The sequence below is a fragment of the Catharus ustulatus genome, chromosome Z, assembly GCF_009819885.2.
Source record: "Catharus ustulatus isolate bCatUst1 chromosome Z, bCatUst1.pri.v2, whole genome shotgun sequence".
Taxonomy (NCBI): Eukaryota; Metazoa; Chordata; class Aves; order Passeriformes; family Turdidae; genus Catharus; species Catharus ustulatus.
Window position 1 is genome coordinate 9,554,405 of NC_046262.2, and position 18,183 is coordinate 9,572,587.

At 55.3% G+C, this 18,183-nt stretch overlaps 2 protein-coding genes across 2 annotated transcripts; both read right to left on the reverse strand.

The window, feature by feature from the left end:
* Nucleotides 1–260: 260 nt before the first annotated feature.
* LOC117010754 lies at nucleotides 261–7,488 on the reverse strand. Its single transcript, XM_033085680.1, has 10 exons — nucleotides 6,882–7,488; nucleotides 5,137–5,379; nucleotides 4,127–4,417; nucleotides 3,640–3,737; nucleotides 2,143–2,338; nucleotides 1,900–2,011; nucleotides 1,541–1,775; nucleotides 1,276–1,315; nucleotides 884–1,001; nucleotides 261–264 (listed from the first exon to the last, which is right to left on the reverse strand). The coding sequence occupies exons 1-10, from the start codon at nucleotides 7,054–7,056 to the stop codon at nucleotides 261–263; spliced, it is 1,512 nt and encodes a 503-aa protein (XP_032941571.1). The 5' UTR covers nucleotides 7,057–7,488.
* Nucleotides 7,489–10,643: 3,155 nt separating this feature from the next.
* On the reverse strand, nucleotides 10,644–18,183 carry LOC117010755. The gene is made up of 6 exons (XM_033085681.1): nucleotides 18,081–18,183; nucleotides 14,066–14,317; nucleotides 12,135–12,425; nucleotides 11,801–11,898; nucleotides 11,369–11,561; nucleotides 10,644–10,753 (listed from the first exon to the last, which is right to left on the reverse strand). Exons 1-6 carry the CDS (start codon nucleotides 18,181–18,183, stop codon nucleotides 10,644–10,646), a joined length of 1,047 nt encoding a protein of 348 aa, XP_032941572.1.

Below are 18,183 nucleotides of genomic sequence, written 5' to 3' on the forward strand. Positions count from 1 at the left end.
AGGAAAACCTAGAGGTGAAAGGGCTGAGGAATGAAAAAGCTCAACCCTCCTTGGCCTTGTGTTTTCCTCTTGCCTTGCTGAACTGGATGAATTGCATGGGTTGCCTTATGCTGGTTACAGTCACAGGAGAGCCAGGAGACATGGCAGCCATCAGCACTGGGCTGGGGTCATCCTTCCCATTTTCCCCATGTCCATACTGCTCTGGATGTCTCCATGGTCCTAGCTGGGGCTGAAGTGACTGATCTCCATCCTTGCCACCTTTATCTGTGGAGAAAAAGGCCACCCAGCATCAGAGACAGGTTGGAGCACACAGCAGTGCCTTCCACAGCCCAACCCTTTCATCCCAGTTGTGCCCAGCCACAGAGCTCTGGATGTGCCTGTCAGTGCTGAGGTGAGAGCAGCAGCCCCTCAGCCTGACCCTCCTGAGACCCCTCCCTGCAGGTGTCTGGGAGGGATGGCACAGACACGAGTCCCTCGAGGACCTGAGCCTTTGGGATGCCCATCTTTGTTCACCCCTGTCCCTGTTCCAGGCAGGGAGCACTGCCTGGAACCAGACTCTGCTGCCATGGGGGGCTCAGTGGGCAGAGCCATCCTGACCATCCCCAGCTAAGGCAAATCAGGAGATGTGTCAGTGCAGTGTAAGAACTGTGCTTCTCCTGAAGGTTCTCCTGGGAGACTGCTGCTCTCAGCTCTAGAGCTGCCCCACAGCCCTATAGTCCCCTCTATGATGGTTGTCTGCAGAATTGCATTTTCCTACCTTTTTAATTATCCTCCTTAGTTTTGTTGGGCAAATACTTTCTTTTCCTGGAAAGGAAAAGGGGAGTCCTGGGTAAGCAACTGGCATTGTGTATGTACCTGCTGAACCCATCCCCTTCCTACTCACCTGGAGAGCACAAACCACAGGATGACTGCAGTCACAAGGAGCACTGCCAACAGCACAACCACTCCAATCACAATCCCATGCCACTGGCCTGCAGTCTGCCCTGCAGTCTGCCCTGCAACTAACACAGAGCCAGGGGTGAGTGCCACAGCCTGGTCTCCTGCTGGCAACGGCCCCAAGAACAGCAAAGGGCACGTGCAAGGGTGTAGGCCTGTGTCGGGGTCGAGATTTCTTCTGGGAGGGAGGATCACTGCATGTGTGGGGATTTTGCTCTGTTGCACGTGAGACCCAAAAGCGTTTGTGCTGGGCCAGCCCATTTCCAGGCAAGCTGCCAGGCTGGCAAAAGGGAACATGCAGGAGAGAGGCTTGGGCACCACGAGCAAGGAGGCACTTACCAACAGAGAAGCTGTAGCAGACACAGGTGAACTTCTCTGCCTGTTGGAGGAGACAGGAGGGAGAGCTCAGCTCACTCCTGCAGCCTAGCTGGAGGCAAAGGTGCTCAGCCAGGGCCAGAGAGTGACCCGGCTGTGGCCCAGGAGCCCAGGGACAGCATCCTGCCAAGGCACGGCAGAGCAGGGTGCCCTCAGAGCCGGCCCAGAGGCAGCGAGGGGCGCAGCCCGGGCAGGCAGCATCCCCAGGGAGCAGCAGCCCCGGCGGTACCTGCGGCGAGAGGCGGACGAGGCGCAGCAGGGCCGTGTAGTCGCTGCCCGGGCGGAGGGCAGCGTTGTGCTCGCCCCGCCCGCGGCTCCCGTCGCCCAGCACGAAGTTCGTGGGGACGGTGAGGTTGAGAAGAGCGGCCACGTAGACGCTGGCATTGAGGAGCTGTGGCTGCCCCGAGCAGATGCTCTCGATCACCGAGCCGTTGTGCGTCGGGACCACGATCAGCTGGTGCTCGCTGCAGGGCCGACAGTCAGCGGGACAAGGGACAAGGGGACAAGGGGCAGGGGAAGGGAGGCGTCTGCAGCCAGCGCTGGGCTGGGAGAGCCATCCCGGGGCTGCAGAGCCGCGGGCCAGCTCACCTGGCTGCCTCGGAGCCACGGGCGATGGGGCTGAGGGCAAGCACGGCCGTGCCTTGCGACGGGGCGGTGTCGCGGGCGCTGCGGCAGCTGATGTCCCGGGGCCGCGGGGTGTCTGCAGGGGAACACCCGGCCGATGAGCCTGGGCAGGGCTGGCCGAGGAGCAGGGGCAGCCTCGGGCAAGGCAGGCTGCCGAGCAGGGCTCGTGTGTGCCCAGGCTCCTGGGACAGCCACAGCAAAGCTCACCGGAGCTGCTGCCTGTGTGGAACTCCTTCAGCAAGGCAGCCCCGGCTCCAGCAGCCGTCAGTCCCTGGATGGTCACGGTGTAGCTGCTGCCAGGGCTGTGCTCCGGCAGCCGCAGCTCAGTGACGGAGCCATTGAGCCGCAGCCGCTCCGTCTCCAGCACGCTGCTGTCCCCTGCATTCCTGGCCGTGATGTTCAGCTGGGGACAGGAGACACAGCTGGAATGCAGCAGCTGCCAGCTGCCCGCTGGGAAGGTGCCCGCAGCTGGCAGCGTCCCTGCCCACCTGCCCTTCCCTGTGCCTGCCCCGGCTGGGGAAGGCTCCGCACAGGAACAGGCAGGACCCTCCGTTCCATGCCGGTCCTCAAAACAGAGGAGAGGAGGAATTTGGAGCCAACACTGAGGATGTGTGTGCAGCAGCCTCTGTGAGGAAAGGGCTGAGCCTCTGAGAAGGGGTGAGGGAGGCTGTTTGTTTAAAGGACTGTTCATATAGGTACTGAGCCTGAGGACTTGTCACCCCAGGTGTATTGCTACACCAGAGGCACTGTGGTAACATCCTCCACTGGAGAAATCTAGGCTTCTCTTTCCTCTTGTGTAAAGCTGGACTCTGAAGTCTTTCTCTAAGAGAAAAGGAGAATGACTAAATTTTCTGTAATACAGATGAAGTGTCCTTATTTGCCCATGCATCATCTGAATTTGTCATGAGATCCCTGGCCATTCTCACTTTCTGCCTTTACAGAAATACATTATGAGCTTATGCAAAAGTTAAGACAACTGAATATGGAAAAAAAAAAGATTCTTTTCATGAACACTGGTGTCTGGGAGCTGGAAACCAGCTGAGCAGGCTCACAGTGTTGTCAGGAGCTTGTCTGACAGTTTCTCCAGGAAAGGCCCAAGAAACAGCTTGCAAGGTCCCTGTCACACTGTGGAGACCTCTGTCCTCAGAGAGGACCTGGAGCATTCTGAGAACACTTTCACCAGCACACACACCCCCTCGCACTGCTAGAGAGCAGAGTTTTGCTGTGGGACGTGTCCCAAATCCAGAGAGAGAGGAGATTCTTCCAGCCACACATTATGGAAAACTCGACAGAATAGTGCAGCTCTCTGGAGAAGGGGCTTTCAGGAGGGACCTTCTGAAGATTACTCAAACTGCAAGTATTTCTGTGGCAAGAACCAGGTACAAGTATGCAAGAGCAACAGGAAACGCTGGGATGCCACCCCAGAAGACACATCACCATGTGTTGCACAACAACAAAATCTGCCAAACCCAAAGCCAGCCAAACTGAAAACCGAGCAGACCCAGGAAAGCCCAGAGGACATAGAGCACTCACACCTCTCTGGGCATGATTAATGTAGAGAATGAAACAGAAAACGCTTATGCTCATCAAAGCCAGGTATTTACTGCCTGGGAACTGTGGCTCATCCCAGCTGTCCCTTTCCCACATTTCCCAGTGTGCCTGCCCAGAGCTCCAGGACAGGGGTCTGCCCTGCTCCCTTGGTACCTGGTATCCGATGATCTCCCCCTTGCAGGAAGGCAGCGAGTTCCACCTGAGAGAGCCCCTGTCGGGATCCAGCCACAGCTTCTCCGGTCTGTCCGGCACTGGAAGCACAGACAATGGGTCACACACATGAGCAGGGCCTGAGGCCAGAGAAGGGTGCAGGCAGCTCCTGGCCATGGCACAGCCTGCAGAGGGACTCCCTACGAAGGCTTTGACTCCCGCAAAGGCTGCATGTGCTGCAGCAGTGGGAAGCACAACAGTGTGCTCTGGAGTGGGACAATGGGAACAGGGCGAGCCCTGCTCAGGGCTCTCCCAGCCCCTTCCCCAGAGCTCCACAGGGCCCAAGCAGCTCTGATCCCAGGCACATCACTGCAGGGAGCAAATGATCAGGCTGAGCTGACAGGTGAGGGGAGCATTTATTCACCAGCTGTGACACAACTGTGACACAGCTCTGGACTGTTCCTTGTCTCTGACATTTCTGTGCGCCTACCTGTTTGCTCCGTCATGAACAACCATGAGAAAAGGGTTGTGTTGGGGGGCAAGTCGATGGTGACACTGTACTCAGTGAAGGGCTGCAAAGGGGAGCAGGTGACTGTTCCCTCCTGGCCGTGTAACATCTGCTCTCCTTTCACCTCCTCAGCCTGACAGGGAGGGGAGGAAGGCGCTACCAGCCGGCACATGGCCCTCAAGCCCTGGCAGGCATCAGGGAACCTGCAGGTCCACTTCAGTTTGATGCTGGTGCTGGAAATCTCAAAGCTCTGAGAGTCAACCTGAAGGACTTCTGTGAAGGAAAGATTGCCAGAAAGTCACTTTATTCCCTTCCCACCCCAGCCATGCAAGGATGCTGAAGGCAGACAAGTTTTCTCATTCCCCAGCCCAGAGGGAGGAAAAGTGACAATGAAGATGGTCACTGCAGCTCTCTTAAAGGGGAGCAGGAGGAGTTGGACAGGAATGAATGTGGGTGAATGAGTGGACTACTACTCTTCAAGTAATTTTCCCCATTGATTCCAAAATGAGGTGTCTGTGTGTCCCAAAATCTCTACAGTCCATCAGGTACAGCCCTGTTGTCCCTTGGAGGGAACATGAACTCCATAAGCTGTGAAAAGAGGGTGTTAAGCCCGCACCCACCATGCCACAGAACCTGGAGGGGCCCAGCTCACATGGAGCAAGCTGTGGTACTCACAGCTTCGCTATCTGAGAGGACACAGCCAGCAAAGCCTTCTGATCCTGCTAGAACAGTGATGCCATTTGCTGGCCACAAACTCTACCACAAACCCCTCTCCTGTGCTTTTCTCCTTTGTGCACATGCTCTCACCAGAAGCCCTCAGGGACACCCTTCTCACCAACTCCCCATTGGTGACCTGCAGGCTGGAATTGTCACCTGCTATTTATTTCCCTAGCCAGTACGAAGCCCAAACCCTCCTGTGCCTCACAGTCTGCTTTCCCTGCTCAGGAAGAGCAGAGCAAGGAAGCCAAGAGGGCTCCTGGTCCCTTCCTTACCATTGCACTCCACACTGGAGCGAACACGGACCCAGGCACCTCTGGAGTTTCTTCCAGTCCACACTTCTCTGTAAACAGGTTTCCCGAGATTGAAAGATGAAATCTCACTCGAACATTTAACATGGGTGAAGGATGGCAGGAATCCTTCAGGGCAGCTCAGCAACACTTCTTGATTCTTTGCATAATTCTTCTGGTCTGGTGCCAACTGGAGTCTGGAGTCCCATGGGGGCCTTCGGCAAATTTCTGGCAGAGGTGAAAGTTGGTATTAGCTGGGCTGGGAGGTCATGAGGTGAGATGAGATGAGATGATGAAATGGGTGTGGGTGAGTGGTGAGAGAGAAATGCCCAGCATCCCCTCCAGCCAATGAAGGGAGAGGGAAGGTGACACATCCATCTGCTGGGATGTGACCTGAGGACAAGGCTTGTTGGGAAGGGCCTTTCCTTATGCATGGAAATTGTGAAGGATCACTCATCCGTGAGCCTGCACCATTCACACTTGTGTCCAGGGGCACCATATTCCCTTCTCCAAAGCACACAGCAGGGATGTTCCCAGGACAATCACCCCTACAGCAGGAGGTGCCCTCCAACCTCTCCTTCAGGCCTGTCACCCAGCTTAGGTGACATTGCTGGGCCATGGCACCACCACTCCTGCTGGCATGCATGTCCCTGCAGCCATGGCTCATCCCTCCCACAGGCATCAGCCATGGCCCTGTGCCACCTCTGGGCTCCCTCTTGTCACTCACTCAGTGCCTTGGCTGCTCTGCTCCTGCCCCACACTGCTGGGCAGCGGGACAGGGGTGAGCAGTGCCTCCTCCACTCACATCTCCTGCTTTGCCAGGGCCCCTGCCCCTTTCTCCTGACACAACCCTTCCTTCTTCTCATCACCTCCTCACCAAATTCACCATCCTCCAGGCTCAGGAGGCAGTGACTGAGTAGCTGGTCCCAGCCGTTTGTCCCGTGCTGCAGGGGGAGGCTTTGTGGCAATGATTCCTAGAGAGAAGGATTCTGGCTTCTGGAAGGAGCCCTTGCCTATTCAAGCCTCTGCAAGAAGCTCTATGAGGCCTGAAGGGGTTCAAAATACAATCTTCCTTCTCCCAAAATAACACACAAGGAATCTCCCAAGGTGTAGAACACCTTTGCCACAAAGGGAAATGCTGGTGACAAGGAACTTGTGCTCAGGCTTTGCTCACAAACAGCCCTGCTGGCACAGGACCAGTGACACCCAGCTGAGCACCACAACCAGCAGCTTTGTCCCTCTGGCACATGACCGTGACCCACCCCATGCTCAGGCACCCAGGCAGTCATCCTGCCCTGATCCTGCTGTCTGGCAGAGCAGCAGCAAGCTCCCTCTTGCACTGCTCTCAGCAGGCACAGTGTCCCTCAGGCACACCTGGGGACAGGGTATGTACAGAAATGACACCTCCCTGAAGAGCCTTCCCCCAGTTCACAGTGGGTGAACTGATGCCCTTTTCATGCCCACTGTCCCCAGGGAATGATTGGCACACTGGTTTTCCAGAGGGCATGACCCATCACCGCACATCCAGCCCAGTCCTGTCTCTCCCTCCGAGCCCCAGTGTACACTGCACTGCAGCTCCTGTCCCTGGGGCAGACAGAGGCTACCCCAGCTGACACAGCCCTCAGGGGTCCGTGTGGCCTCCAGCCCAGGGCTGCAGGCACTGAGGATGAATATCCAGGGTACAGGAGGAAAGACAGCAGAAGCTTCCAAGAGGAAGAATCACCTCTTACCTGTTCCCTGGGGCACTATTTGAATGTTGAAAAGTTCTTCCTGGCCATGTGCTGACAGTAGAGATGCAAGGGCCAGGAGAAACTTCAGAGCTGGTGACTGCAGGGCCATCCTAGCATGAAATCCCCAAACAGGACTGAAATCTGAGCCCCACTCACTGCCTCTGAGCCCAGGCATCCGTATCTGACTGCAAGGCTGCAACCACAGGAAGGAAACAGACACATCTCCTCATGAGATGCAGGATGCTTCCTCTTTTGGCAGGGAACCTCCCATCACTGTCAGCACTTCTGCCTTTTGATATCCTTTTGCCCCAGGAGCATCCAGGCTCTGGGACTCAACAGAAGGAACCTTGTCACCAAGATCCCAGAGTTTCCTCCCCAAACCCTCCTAGTTACCAGAGCATTCAAGAAGTGTTACTCCTGTTTCTGAGGTAATATCCAAGCCCTCCCTGACACTGCGTGGGTTTTAGAGTGGTGATGAATCACTTCCCCTCGATGATCACAGGAGATGGAGGACCTTTGAGATACCACATAAAGACCTGGTCAGAAGCATGAATAGGAATGGGGATATGAACTGCAAAGAGTGCTTCAATGCCTGAAACAGTGTGTGGCCCTTGTGAAATAAACACTCAACCCACAGCCTCTCATCCTTCCCTGCTTCTCTATCCTCAGCTGCCTCCTCCTCCTGCTCCCTGTCAGCCTGGCAGCGCTCTCCTCTCTCCTCAAGTGTGCAGACCATGCTGCCCTGCAGTGCCAGCTGTGTGCTTGAGAAAGCACTCACTGTACTCACAGTACATGCTCCTTGCTCGTCAGCAGCCACTTTTCTCTTTGTCCAGAACCTCCCATCCACTTTGGATGTCTCAGGTTCCAGAAGGCTGGGTGATCAGACATGGGGGGCTGCAGAGGCACAGCGACCACCCTTGTCCCTCAGCTTTGCCTGTGGCACATGCACAGGACACACTCCTGCCCAGGGCAAAGGGTGCCCTGCTCATGGCTCCTCTCACCAAGGTGCAGTTAGCACACACGGGGAACAGCCCCTCACAAGGGCAGTGAGGGGACTGGGCAGGAGCTGGGGGCAGCAGGTAGCCCCATCCAAACCACAAGCCTTTCCTGGACAGAGTCTGGACAGGGCAGGTGGAGTCATGAGGCTGACAGCTCAGGGTATGACTGGGTTTGAGGGATGGAGTGGGAAGCAGGGTAGCCAAGGAGGTGGCAACTGTTCTCCCCTATCCCAAGCCTGCTCATTCCCCTTTCTCAACCAGCAGCAGCCTTGAGTTTCTCTTCTCCTCTGCCCAATACCCACAAAGAGCTGCTCCATCAGGCATACACATCACACCAACAACAGTTCACAGGAAGGAGATCTTTAGGTTCCAGGGGCCCACTGCAGGTACTGAGCTGATGGGCAGACAGCTTGCATGAAGAGTTGTCAAAACATGTCTTTACCAGCACATGCCAGTCATGCCAGGCTAAAAAAAAAAAGCTGGAGAAGAGAGAGGTCAATTGCTCCCTGTTCTTGTTCTGGCAGTGTAGTCCTCATCAGGAGAGCCTTCAGGCTGCCCCTCAGCCTCCAGGCTGCACTGGGTATTGGCAGGTTTGACAGGGGAGAGAGATAACACTGAAGCAATAAAACATGACAGCTCTGTGTTCAGGGCTGTAAAAAGCACAACCAGAACCAGCTTGTCACACCTGAGTCCAGGGAACTCAGGAGAGCCTGTGTGCCCAAAGGCAGGAGAAGGAGTTGGAAACATCACAGACAACTCACAGAGCTGAAGAACAGAGAGGCTGATTGCTGCACTGGCCAGCAGAGCACCCCTCACCAAGGAGAGCTTTCGGACTGTGCCTCAGCATCCAGGCTGCACTGGGCACTGGCATCCCACAGCCTGGGAAACAGTGGTGCTGGAGCTGATGGGACAGCAGCAGCAGCCAAGAGCCAGCAGATCCCAAAGGCTGCAGGACACAGATGTCCCAAGGGGGCCAACTGCACCTCCCAAAATGGGAGGTGAGCACCAGCACCCACAGAGGAAGACACAGGCCAACACAGAGGTCCAGCTATGCATAGTGGAGATGGTGTCACCTATAGGATGGGGAGGAGGGAAGGCAGCTACCAAAGCCTTGCACTGGGAGCGTGCAACACCTTGGATGTGCTTCCTTGGAGCTGCCAGGGTCTGGAAAACCTACTCCAAGCTCCTCCATGAAGATTCATGGGGTCAAGGCTTTCACACACCAAACAAGGTGGGAGATTTTGTTGGTTTTTTTATTGGTTGTCTCAGACACAGCAGCTCAGTGGCCAGGGCAGCACAGCTAGGCCAAACTCAAGCAGAAGACAGAGTCTAGATGGATACAAGGACACAGGGTGAAAAGAGGAGTGTGAGCTCCTTCATCCTCAGAGGACATTTGCAGGCATCAAGATGCTGGTGAGATGGCTATGCCAGAGCACTGGAGAACTACCAGGACATATCCTTGCTGGCACAAGCAGGTCATTCTGTTCTTGAGCTGCTCCTGTGCTGTGACAGAGGATTCTGGAGTTTGATGAAGAAGAAAATCTGGGGGGAAGCAATAACTCATGAGATGATTCACTGCTTCTGGTGGTGGAGGACCAAGCCTCAAGAAGTGCCATCACCATTGTGCCTCAGATGTCCACTCCAGCTGCTCTTCTTCCTCACTGCTCTGACTCTCCTAGAATTCCAGAACAGGCGGGGGCTTGGGAAATGGCTCTCCAGCCTGGCCACATTTACCTCCTCTCCTCAATTAGAGAGAACAAGAGAAGCCAGAGGCTGCTGCATGCCCTCAGCAGTGTGAGGAGCTCAGACACACCATCAGAGCTGGCAGTCCCCGCTCTCTCTGTGCCATGTGGGGTTCACAGGCAGGACAACCCTTTTCCTACCTGCATCTTTCTCAAGAAAAGTCTTGATCACGCAGTAATTATCCCCAGGTACATTCTCATATGGCTGGAGCTCTGGGGGAGCAAGAGGACAGAAAGAGCCTGAGAGACCCGAGGGCTGTGGGAGAAGGAGCAGGGGATGCTCAGGCAGGCAGCATCACCAGGGGCTGCAGATCATCCTGGGGTGCACACCATCAGGACAGCAGGGCTGGGAAGAGCTGCTGCCCACCCCAGAGAGAGTGAGAAGGAGCAGCAGTTCCCAACCCCCACTGGCACCACAGGGAGACCCCAGCCAGGATCTGCTGGGAGAGGCTACAGAGCAGGGAATATATGAGGGACACATTGGTCTGACAGGTCAGCCAAAGCCAGCTGGGCTGCCTGGAGCTGCCTCAGAACACCACCAGGCCCTCCTGAAATACAACTGCTGCCCTCCCAGCTCCAGCTCTACAGTCCCACCTGTGCTGGGATCCTACCTGTGTAGTGATCCTCCTCAGCTTTGCTGGGCAAGGTTTTCTTTTTCCTGGGAAGGCAAAGAGCAGTTCTGAGTCAGAGAGAGGCTGACCTGGGCCAGACCCTGCTGAACCCAGCAGCGATGGCGTGGAGGGTTCTGCACACCCTCCCTCTGCCCTGGCAGGCATTGCCCACCCCAGGGACAGCAGTGGTGGCGAGGTAACAGCAACAAGGGGCGAGGGTGTCTCAGCACACATGGCCCTGCCCCCGGGGAAGACACTTAGAGCCCCAGAGCCAATTTGTGTTAGGAGCAGCCAGCTGCATCCTCTGCACTCAGAGAAGGGTGGGAGCAGCTGGAGAACCCTCTCCATCCCCACCCACCCCACAGCACAACACGACCTGAGACAGAGACAAGACTCCAAATCTCATGACACTCACCTGCAGAACACAAACCAGAGGATCCCAGCAGACAAGGGGATCAACAGCACCACCACCACCACCACTACAATGACAGATCTCCAAGGGTCCAGAACCTGCCCTGAAACTATCACAGGAAGAGGAGTGGGTGTCACAGCCTGGCTGTGCAGCAGCAGTGGCCCCAGCCCTTCTGCTGGGTGTCTGCACATGTGTAGAAATGCATGTCCAGAGCCTGCGCCCTGGCTGCTGCAGGGACAGACAGCAAAACAGTCCTCCCTTTCCTGCACATCTGCTTGGGCAAGGCAGAGGTAGGCTCTGGAGCACAGGGCCTTGACCCATGGCCCCAGCTGGAGGGCCTGGCAGCCTCCTCAGCCATCCTGCACACAGCAGGACACAGACCCAGGCTCAGCAGGCCTTGGGCTCTCTGACCTTGAGCCACCTGTGCACCCAAATGCAGGGATGGGTGTCACCTTCTTCAGTGGAAGAGCAGAGGGGGTAGGTCTGGTATCAAAGGCACAAAGAGCGGCTGGAGCAGAGCAGCTGCTCTGCGGACCTGCCGATGAAAGCCCTCAAGGAAGGACTCACAAGCTTCATGTGGGTGCTGAGCCAGGTGCCCACACTGCCTACCCCTGTCTGAGCTGGGATAGGGTGGTTGCTCACACAGGTCTGGGAGCTGCTCCATACTCAGTACTCACCCCCTGAGAGGCCACCCCAACCAGACACAGGGCAGAACAACCATTACCCAGGGCGTAGGTTTGGAATTCCAGCTGTGCTGCAGCCCCAGCCCCAGCTGCCGTCAGACCCTGAACAGTCACCAGGTACTTGCTGCCAGCTGTCTGATGAGGAGGCACATACTCAGAGACAGACTGGTTCACCAACACCTGGCTGAATTCGAGGAAGCTGCCATCCGCTGCTCTCATGGTGGTGATGTTCAGCTGGAAGAAGGAAAGGGAGCTGCTAGGCAATAGCACCAACATCCCGCTTCTGCACTGGGCAGCTCTGTGAAGAGGAGCTGCTACTGCTGGCTGGGCACAGGAGGGGACGTGGCCCTACCAGGAGCACCAGCAGTGTACAGCCTGTGGATCCTGGCCAAGGAGGACTCACACCTCTGCTCAGGCTGCCTGCACAGAGCTCCAGGCAAGGTGACGGGGACCACTCTATAGACTCCTGGTACCTGGTATCCAATGATCTCCCCTTTGCAGGAGGGCAGCGCCGTCCACCTGAGGGACCCTGTGCTGGGATCCAGCCACAGCTTCTCCAGTTTGTCTGGCACTGGAAGCACAGGAGAACAGGATCATGCACGGGTTTGTCCCTCACCAGGGCTGCTTGTGCCTCTGCAGCAGCAATGGTGTGGTGAGGAGGGGGAACGCCCTGCTGTAGGGTCCTTCACAGCCCCTTCCCCAGATCTCCACGGGCTGCAAGCAGTTCTGATCCTATGAACAGCAGGAAGCAGATGCTCTGGATGAGCTTCAGGGTGAAGGGCATCTGGACATTTAATGTAAACGTACCTATTTCCTTCGTTCTGAGGAGCCGTGTGTACAAGATTGTGCTAGGCAGCAGGGAGATGGTGACACTGTAGACAGTGAAGGGCTGTAGAGGGGAGCAGATGAAAGTTCCCTCCTGGCCTTGTAGTATCTCCTCTCCCTTCACCTCCTCAGCCTCACAGTTAGAGGAGGAACGCCGCTCCAGCCGGCACCTGGCCCGAATATGCTGGCACATGTTAGGGAGCAGGCAGGTCCAGTTCAGTTTGATGCTGGTGCTGGAAACCTCCAGGGTCTCAGGGACAACCTGGAGGATGTCTGTGAAGGGAATGTTCCAAGAGGATCAGTCCCTCCCTTCCCCTCCAAGCCTTGACATCAAACTCCATGAACCCCACCATTCCCTCACTTGCCTGTCCCCAGCACAGAGTGGACAAGGACATTCCTCCTTCTCCCAGACTACACATGCCTGAGTTGCCAACAGCACAAACATAAACCTGGGATGCATACAGAATTTTCTCTGTATTTCTCTGCCGTGCGCTGACCACCCTGAGCACAGGGCACTGATGCTGTGGCACACATGCAGAATTGCTCTCCATGCCTGGGGAGGAACTGAGAGCGCTGGGAAAATGTCTGGGTTCCTCACTTACCCACACAGGTCAAGTTCTTTTCCATAAGGTGCCAGGTTTCTGTGGCATTCTTCACTACCCAACCACCACGAGGAAACACAGAACTTTCTCTTGACTTCAGTGTCACACATTTGATCTCCATAGGTGGAGGCCAGGACCCCTCAGGGCACCTCATATTCACCACTTCATTTGGGTTGTAGGTCCCCTGGTTCGGGTCAAAGATTAACTTGGGGTCCCACTGGGGCTTCTGGCATTTCCCTGCACCAACAAAATGGGAAGGTGTTAGCTGGGAAATACGGCTCAGCAGGGAAGCCAGGGATTGGAGCAGGGCATTCCCTTCCCTGGTCCATCAGGGCATTCCCTTCCCTGGTCCATCAGGGCGTTCCCTTCCCTGGTCCATCAGGGCGTTCCCTTCCCTGGTCCATCAGGGCATTCCCTTCCCTGGTCCATCAGGGTGTTCCCTTCCCTGGTCCATCAGGGCATTCCCTTCCCTGGTCCATCAGGGCATTCCCTTCCCTGGCCCATCAGGGCAAGAGATGAGCTTCAGGACACTGCACAGAGCAGCCCTCCTACATCAATTCTTGGCGAGAGGATAAGGACAAAGAAGGACTCCAAACTTCTTCCCCCAGGGCTCCTGGGAAGGGCCAGGAGGAGCTGGAGTCAGGGGAACCCTGTACTGTACTATGCACAAAGTCTGCCCAGAGATTCTGGTGCCCTCTTTGTCCCTCAGGTAGGATGACAACACCCCAATTCCTCAGGAAGGCATAAAGCCTGAGCCCCAAAGCTGGTTCTGCAGTGACAGCATGCAGCAGGGCAGGGAGGGGGGACCAGCACACAAAGAGAGGGCCACACCTTTATCCTTGTCATCTATGCCACAAACACCTGTCAGACCTACACGTGTGCCCCCGACTTTTCAGCACATGCTCTTGTCAGAAGCCCTTAGGGAGATCTCAGGGAGATACACCACCCAGCCCTGTGTGTGTGAACAAAGCCTGAATCCCTGCACAGCCCCTGACCTCCTGTGCCATGGGCAGTGCTGGTTACTGCCAAAACGGCTACTTTGGTATCAAGGTATCAAGGTTTGTACCAAACCTCCCTCCTGCCAGGACCCTCAGGAGCTAAAGCTGGCATCAGCCATCTCCACCAGGGCAGCCCTGCAACCCCAGGGCTGGCACAAGGCAGACTCAGAAGCTGCCTTGGCACCACCTTCAGCAGCACCTGCCATTTCCTCAGGCCCACAGAGCCAGAAGCTTCCTGCACCCCCACAGGCTGCCTTCTCTGCTCAGAAAGGGCAGGGCAGGGCAGTCAGAAATGCTCCTGATGTGTCCTTACCAAAGCACTGTACCCTGCCTGGGTTGGGCTGAATGTTGATCCAACTGCCTCTGCTGTCCTTTCCACTCCAAGCTTCTCTGTGCAAAGGTTTTCCATTGACAACAGACAGAACTTTTCCTGTACATTTGACGTGGGTGAAGGGTGGCTGGAAACCCTGGGGACAGCTCAGCATCACTTCTTCATTCTTCTTGTAACTCTCCTGGTCTGGTGCCAGCTGGAGTCTGGAGTCCCAGTGAGGTTTTTGGCATGTTTCTGGCAGAGGTGAAAGTGGATGTTAGTTGGACTGGGAGGTTTCAAGGAGGAGCAGGGTATGTGGTGGGACCTCAGCAAGCCTGAGCAGTCCCTCTAGCCATTGAAAAGAAAGGGAAGGTGACAAATCCATCTGCTATGATGGGACAGTTTGGCAAGGCTGGTTGGGTGGGGGCTTTTCTTGTGGGTGAGCGTCAGCTGGGGCTGAGACCTGTCCAGGCAGGTAGTGGACAAGGATGTGCCAGAATTCAGTAGGGGATTGATTTCAGGTATCAAATGCCTGAGATCCAAGCAGCCCTGACATGACATCAGAATTGCATCCCTGGCCACAGTGATGGAGATGGATAAACAGGGCAGAAATTGAGCACAGAGCTTGCTAGGAAGCACTTCCTGACACCCTACGTACCAATGCACACTACGTTCCCCTGAACTTGAATCCACACACCACTGCTCTTTCTCCCCAGCCACATGTCTTCCTTTAGAGATCCGGAATAATCCAATGGCTGCACTGTGTTTGCACATTTGACATGGGTGAAGGATGGCTGGAAACCATTGTTGCAGCTCAGAGTCACTTCTTCATTTTCTGTGTAACTGTCACGGGCTGGTGCCAGCTGGAGTCTGGGGTCCCACCAAGCAGGCTTTTGGCATGTTTCTGTCAGAGGCAAAATGGGGTGAGGAGTACTTTCAGAAAGTTAGGAGAGGAGACAGGGAACAGGTCTGACAGGTCTCTCTGACTATTCATTTTGACACACACGAGTGTCATGAGCCCAGGCACTCTTCAGGGACACAGGGCTCCTCATCACCCAATCTCCAGAAATGACAAGCCTCCCTTGGATTCCACCCCCTCCATGGGGTGCTCGAGCTGCCATTTTATTGCCTCCCTCATGGACTGGTGAGCCATGCTGCAATAACAGCCTCCCACACCAGGGACAGCCCAAACCCCAGAGAAGCTTTCCAGGCAAACAAGCAGAAGCCCTGCAGCTATTCCTACTCCATGCTGAGGCAGGAGATGCTGGCTGGGAAGGATTCCTTTCCCCAGGAGCACAGACCCCAGCAGGTGCCTACAGCAAGGAGATGAGACAAAAAGAGCATTGTCACTGCCAGGACATGGGGGAAAGCCAAGGCATCCAGGTCTCCCATTCCTGCACTGCCATGTGCATGACCAGCTCACAGAGGATCTGTCACCAGGACCCTGGGTCAGGGTGGTGCAGGGCTGTGCTTACCTTTGCAGGTGGCAGCTTCATTCCACTGGATCTGTGCCCCTTTGCAAATGCATTGGATCTCTGGAATGGATGGCACAAAGTCCCCAGCACAGCTGAGCTGCACCACTTCGTTCAAGCCATAGCTGCTCCTCTTCGGGTTAAACCGCAGTCTGGGGTCCCAGTTAGAGGGAACATTACATTTTCCTGTGTGCAAAGGCCAGGAGGCAGAGCCTGAGGGTCACTGAGCTCCAGCAGCACCTTCAGGGGTGAGGGTGTTCCATCCAGAGGGGTGCCAGTCCCTCTCTCTTCAGAGGGGTGGCAGAGAGGGCACCTCCCAGGATGAGCCCCATCCCCCAGATGCTTTATCCCCCCTCACACCCTCAGGGGCAGTGCAGGAGGGTTATCCACAGGCCCTCCTGCCCACCTGCTGCTGCACAGACACCCCAGCCAGAGGGATCCAGCAGCCTGGGGGATGCTGCTCTCTCCCACAAACACAGGGACTGTCAGAGAGCACCAGACCTAGGGAGTCTCTGCTGCCATTTGTGACTCCGCAGCCTGGACCCATGAAGTAACTACCAGCAGCAATGGTGAATAACAGGAGTAAAGTTGCAGGTAACAAGTGAAAGAACAAAGCAATTCTGCAGTGGAAGCAATAACTACAGGAATGAGGCAGACAGAAAATGAATTGTCTAAGTCCTTGAAAGGGGAAAAACAAAAAAAAGCCCTGCTCATTCATGATGTTTACCTGTAAGCTAGAAAACACCCAGTTTTGATGAGTTTTGTTACATTATTCATCACCCTAGTGATGAATCCTTGCTCTTAATTGTCGTAAAAAACCCCACATTTTCAGTTAATTTGCCTCCTTCTCTCACAAAGACCACCACTCTCCTAGCATGTACCATGATTTCTTGGAACACTGTGCTTTTACAGTGAAGAAGGGAAAGGATGAATCATAGTAACGCAGGCAAGCAGTGACTTCAGTAAGATATACTAATAGCCAAAGACTGTGTCTGTGTCAGTATACCTGCTTTTGTCTGCCTCAGTGTGCTGGCTGTGTGAATTTGCCACCTAGCACACCTTTCTGTGCAGAACTGTACATAAATCAAATACCTTGACTCTTTGTGTAAATCAGCTTTTTCCCCACTGTGTGAAAGAGGTTTTCAGCTAGACACTGCCCTCAGACCACCTGTGTTCACACCAGTGGCTACAAGGCTCACACCCTACCCAATGTGTTTAGCCCAGCCACTGCACTTCACCCAGCGTGGGTCTGCCTTGTCCTGCCCTGGCAGACGTGTCACCTAGACTTGCTCACTCCGTGCAAAACAAGTCCATGGGGAGGCAGTGGTCATGGAGATGGCCTTTCCTAAATGAGGATGAAACACCTCTCTTCAGCTACAGCTGCCCACTTCCTGCCAGCCAGGGCTCACCACTTCCCTTTTCTGGCAGCAGGTTTCCATGCCATCATCGCAACCATCTTCCCAGCTCTCCACCCAAAAGACAGTGGTCACCAGCCCCATCCTTTTAGATCACATGGTGCAGACACGAAACTTCATCCCTCTCAACAGTGTCTCTCCCAATGCCCTCGGATTACACACTTCACTGCAGGAAACTATCTGACAGACATGAAACCCCTGAGCTGGTCCCGGCCTTGTCAGGCATCCCCTTCACACACCTTCCACACTCCTGCCGTTAAAAACCCTGAGGTTACACACACCTTGCCCAAGGGTGAGACGCAGGATCCTTTTGGGTCAGTCTCAGATATGAGTACAGACTAGGAGAGGAGAGATTCCATCCTGCCTTGGATAGCTGAGAGCTGCCCACTGCTGGAAGGGCAGCATCCTCTGAGCCACCAGTGATGGACAGCATGACGCATGACCTATCTGATGATTAGGTTAGCCACTTCTGCTCCCATTTCCCTACAGAGAGAATACTTACAGCTCTGGTTCCCTACCCGTGCTGTGGTCCATGGGGACCTCGAGAGATACCAGCAAGTCCAGGACTCAGCACATAATTGCCACAGGAAAGCCCACATTCTGTGTAGGAAAAGCCTAGCAGAGACCCAGGAGCTGCCCGTAAACCTCCCAGCATGGAGAAAGAACAGAACAAGCCTCTTGATGTGAACAATCCCACCAAACTACAGTTTCCTAACCCCAGGGACTATGGGAGAGAGCAGCTAACAGAGCTCACAACTCTCCACATTTTCGATGAACATCACCATCACCTGTGACAGGGGTGCTGCTTGAACTGGCCAGACAGGCCAGCACTGCTCTGACTGCTCTGCATTCATCTGCCTGCTGCATAGCAAGATCTGGCCACCTCCTGCTCCCAGCAGCACTACCCACTTCCTAGGGGGACACTGCAAGTCCCACACTCATAGAAGTTTCCCAGTGCACCGAGGCTTGCTGCCCTCCACCCCAAGTACAGCTTTGTCCCACCACAACCTGAAGGACATGTGAGTGTCTCAGGTATATACAGATACCAGCAGGGTAAAGCCATGTAGCAAATCTGAAGGTACAGGAGCAGCAAAACCATTTTTGTAAGAGACAGGCACAATCCACTCTTACCTGCTTCCCGCGGAGTCACAGGACCGTGGTGTGTCTGTCCCTGTGCAAGCAGCAGAGGAGCAAGGGTCAGGAGGAATGTCAGAGCCAGCACTGGCAGGGCCAT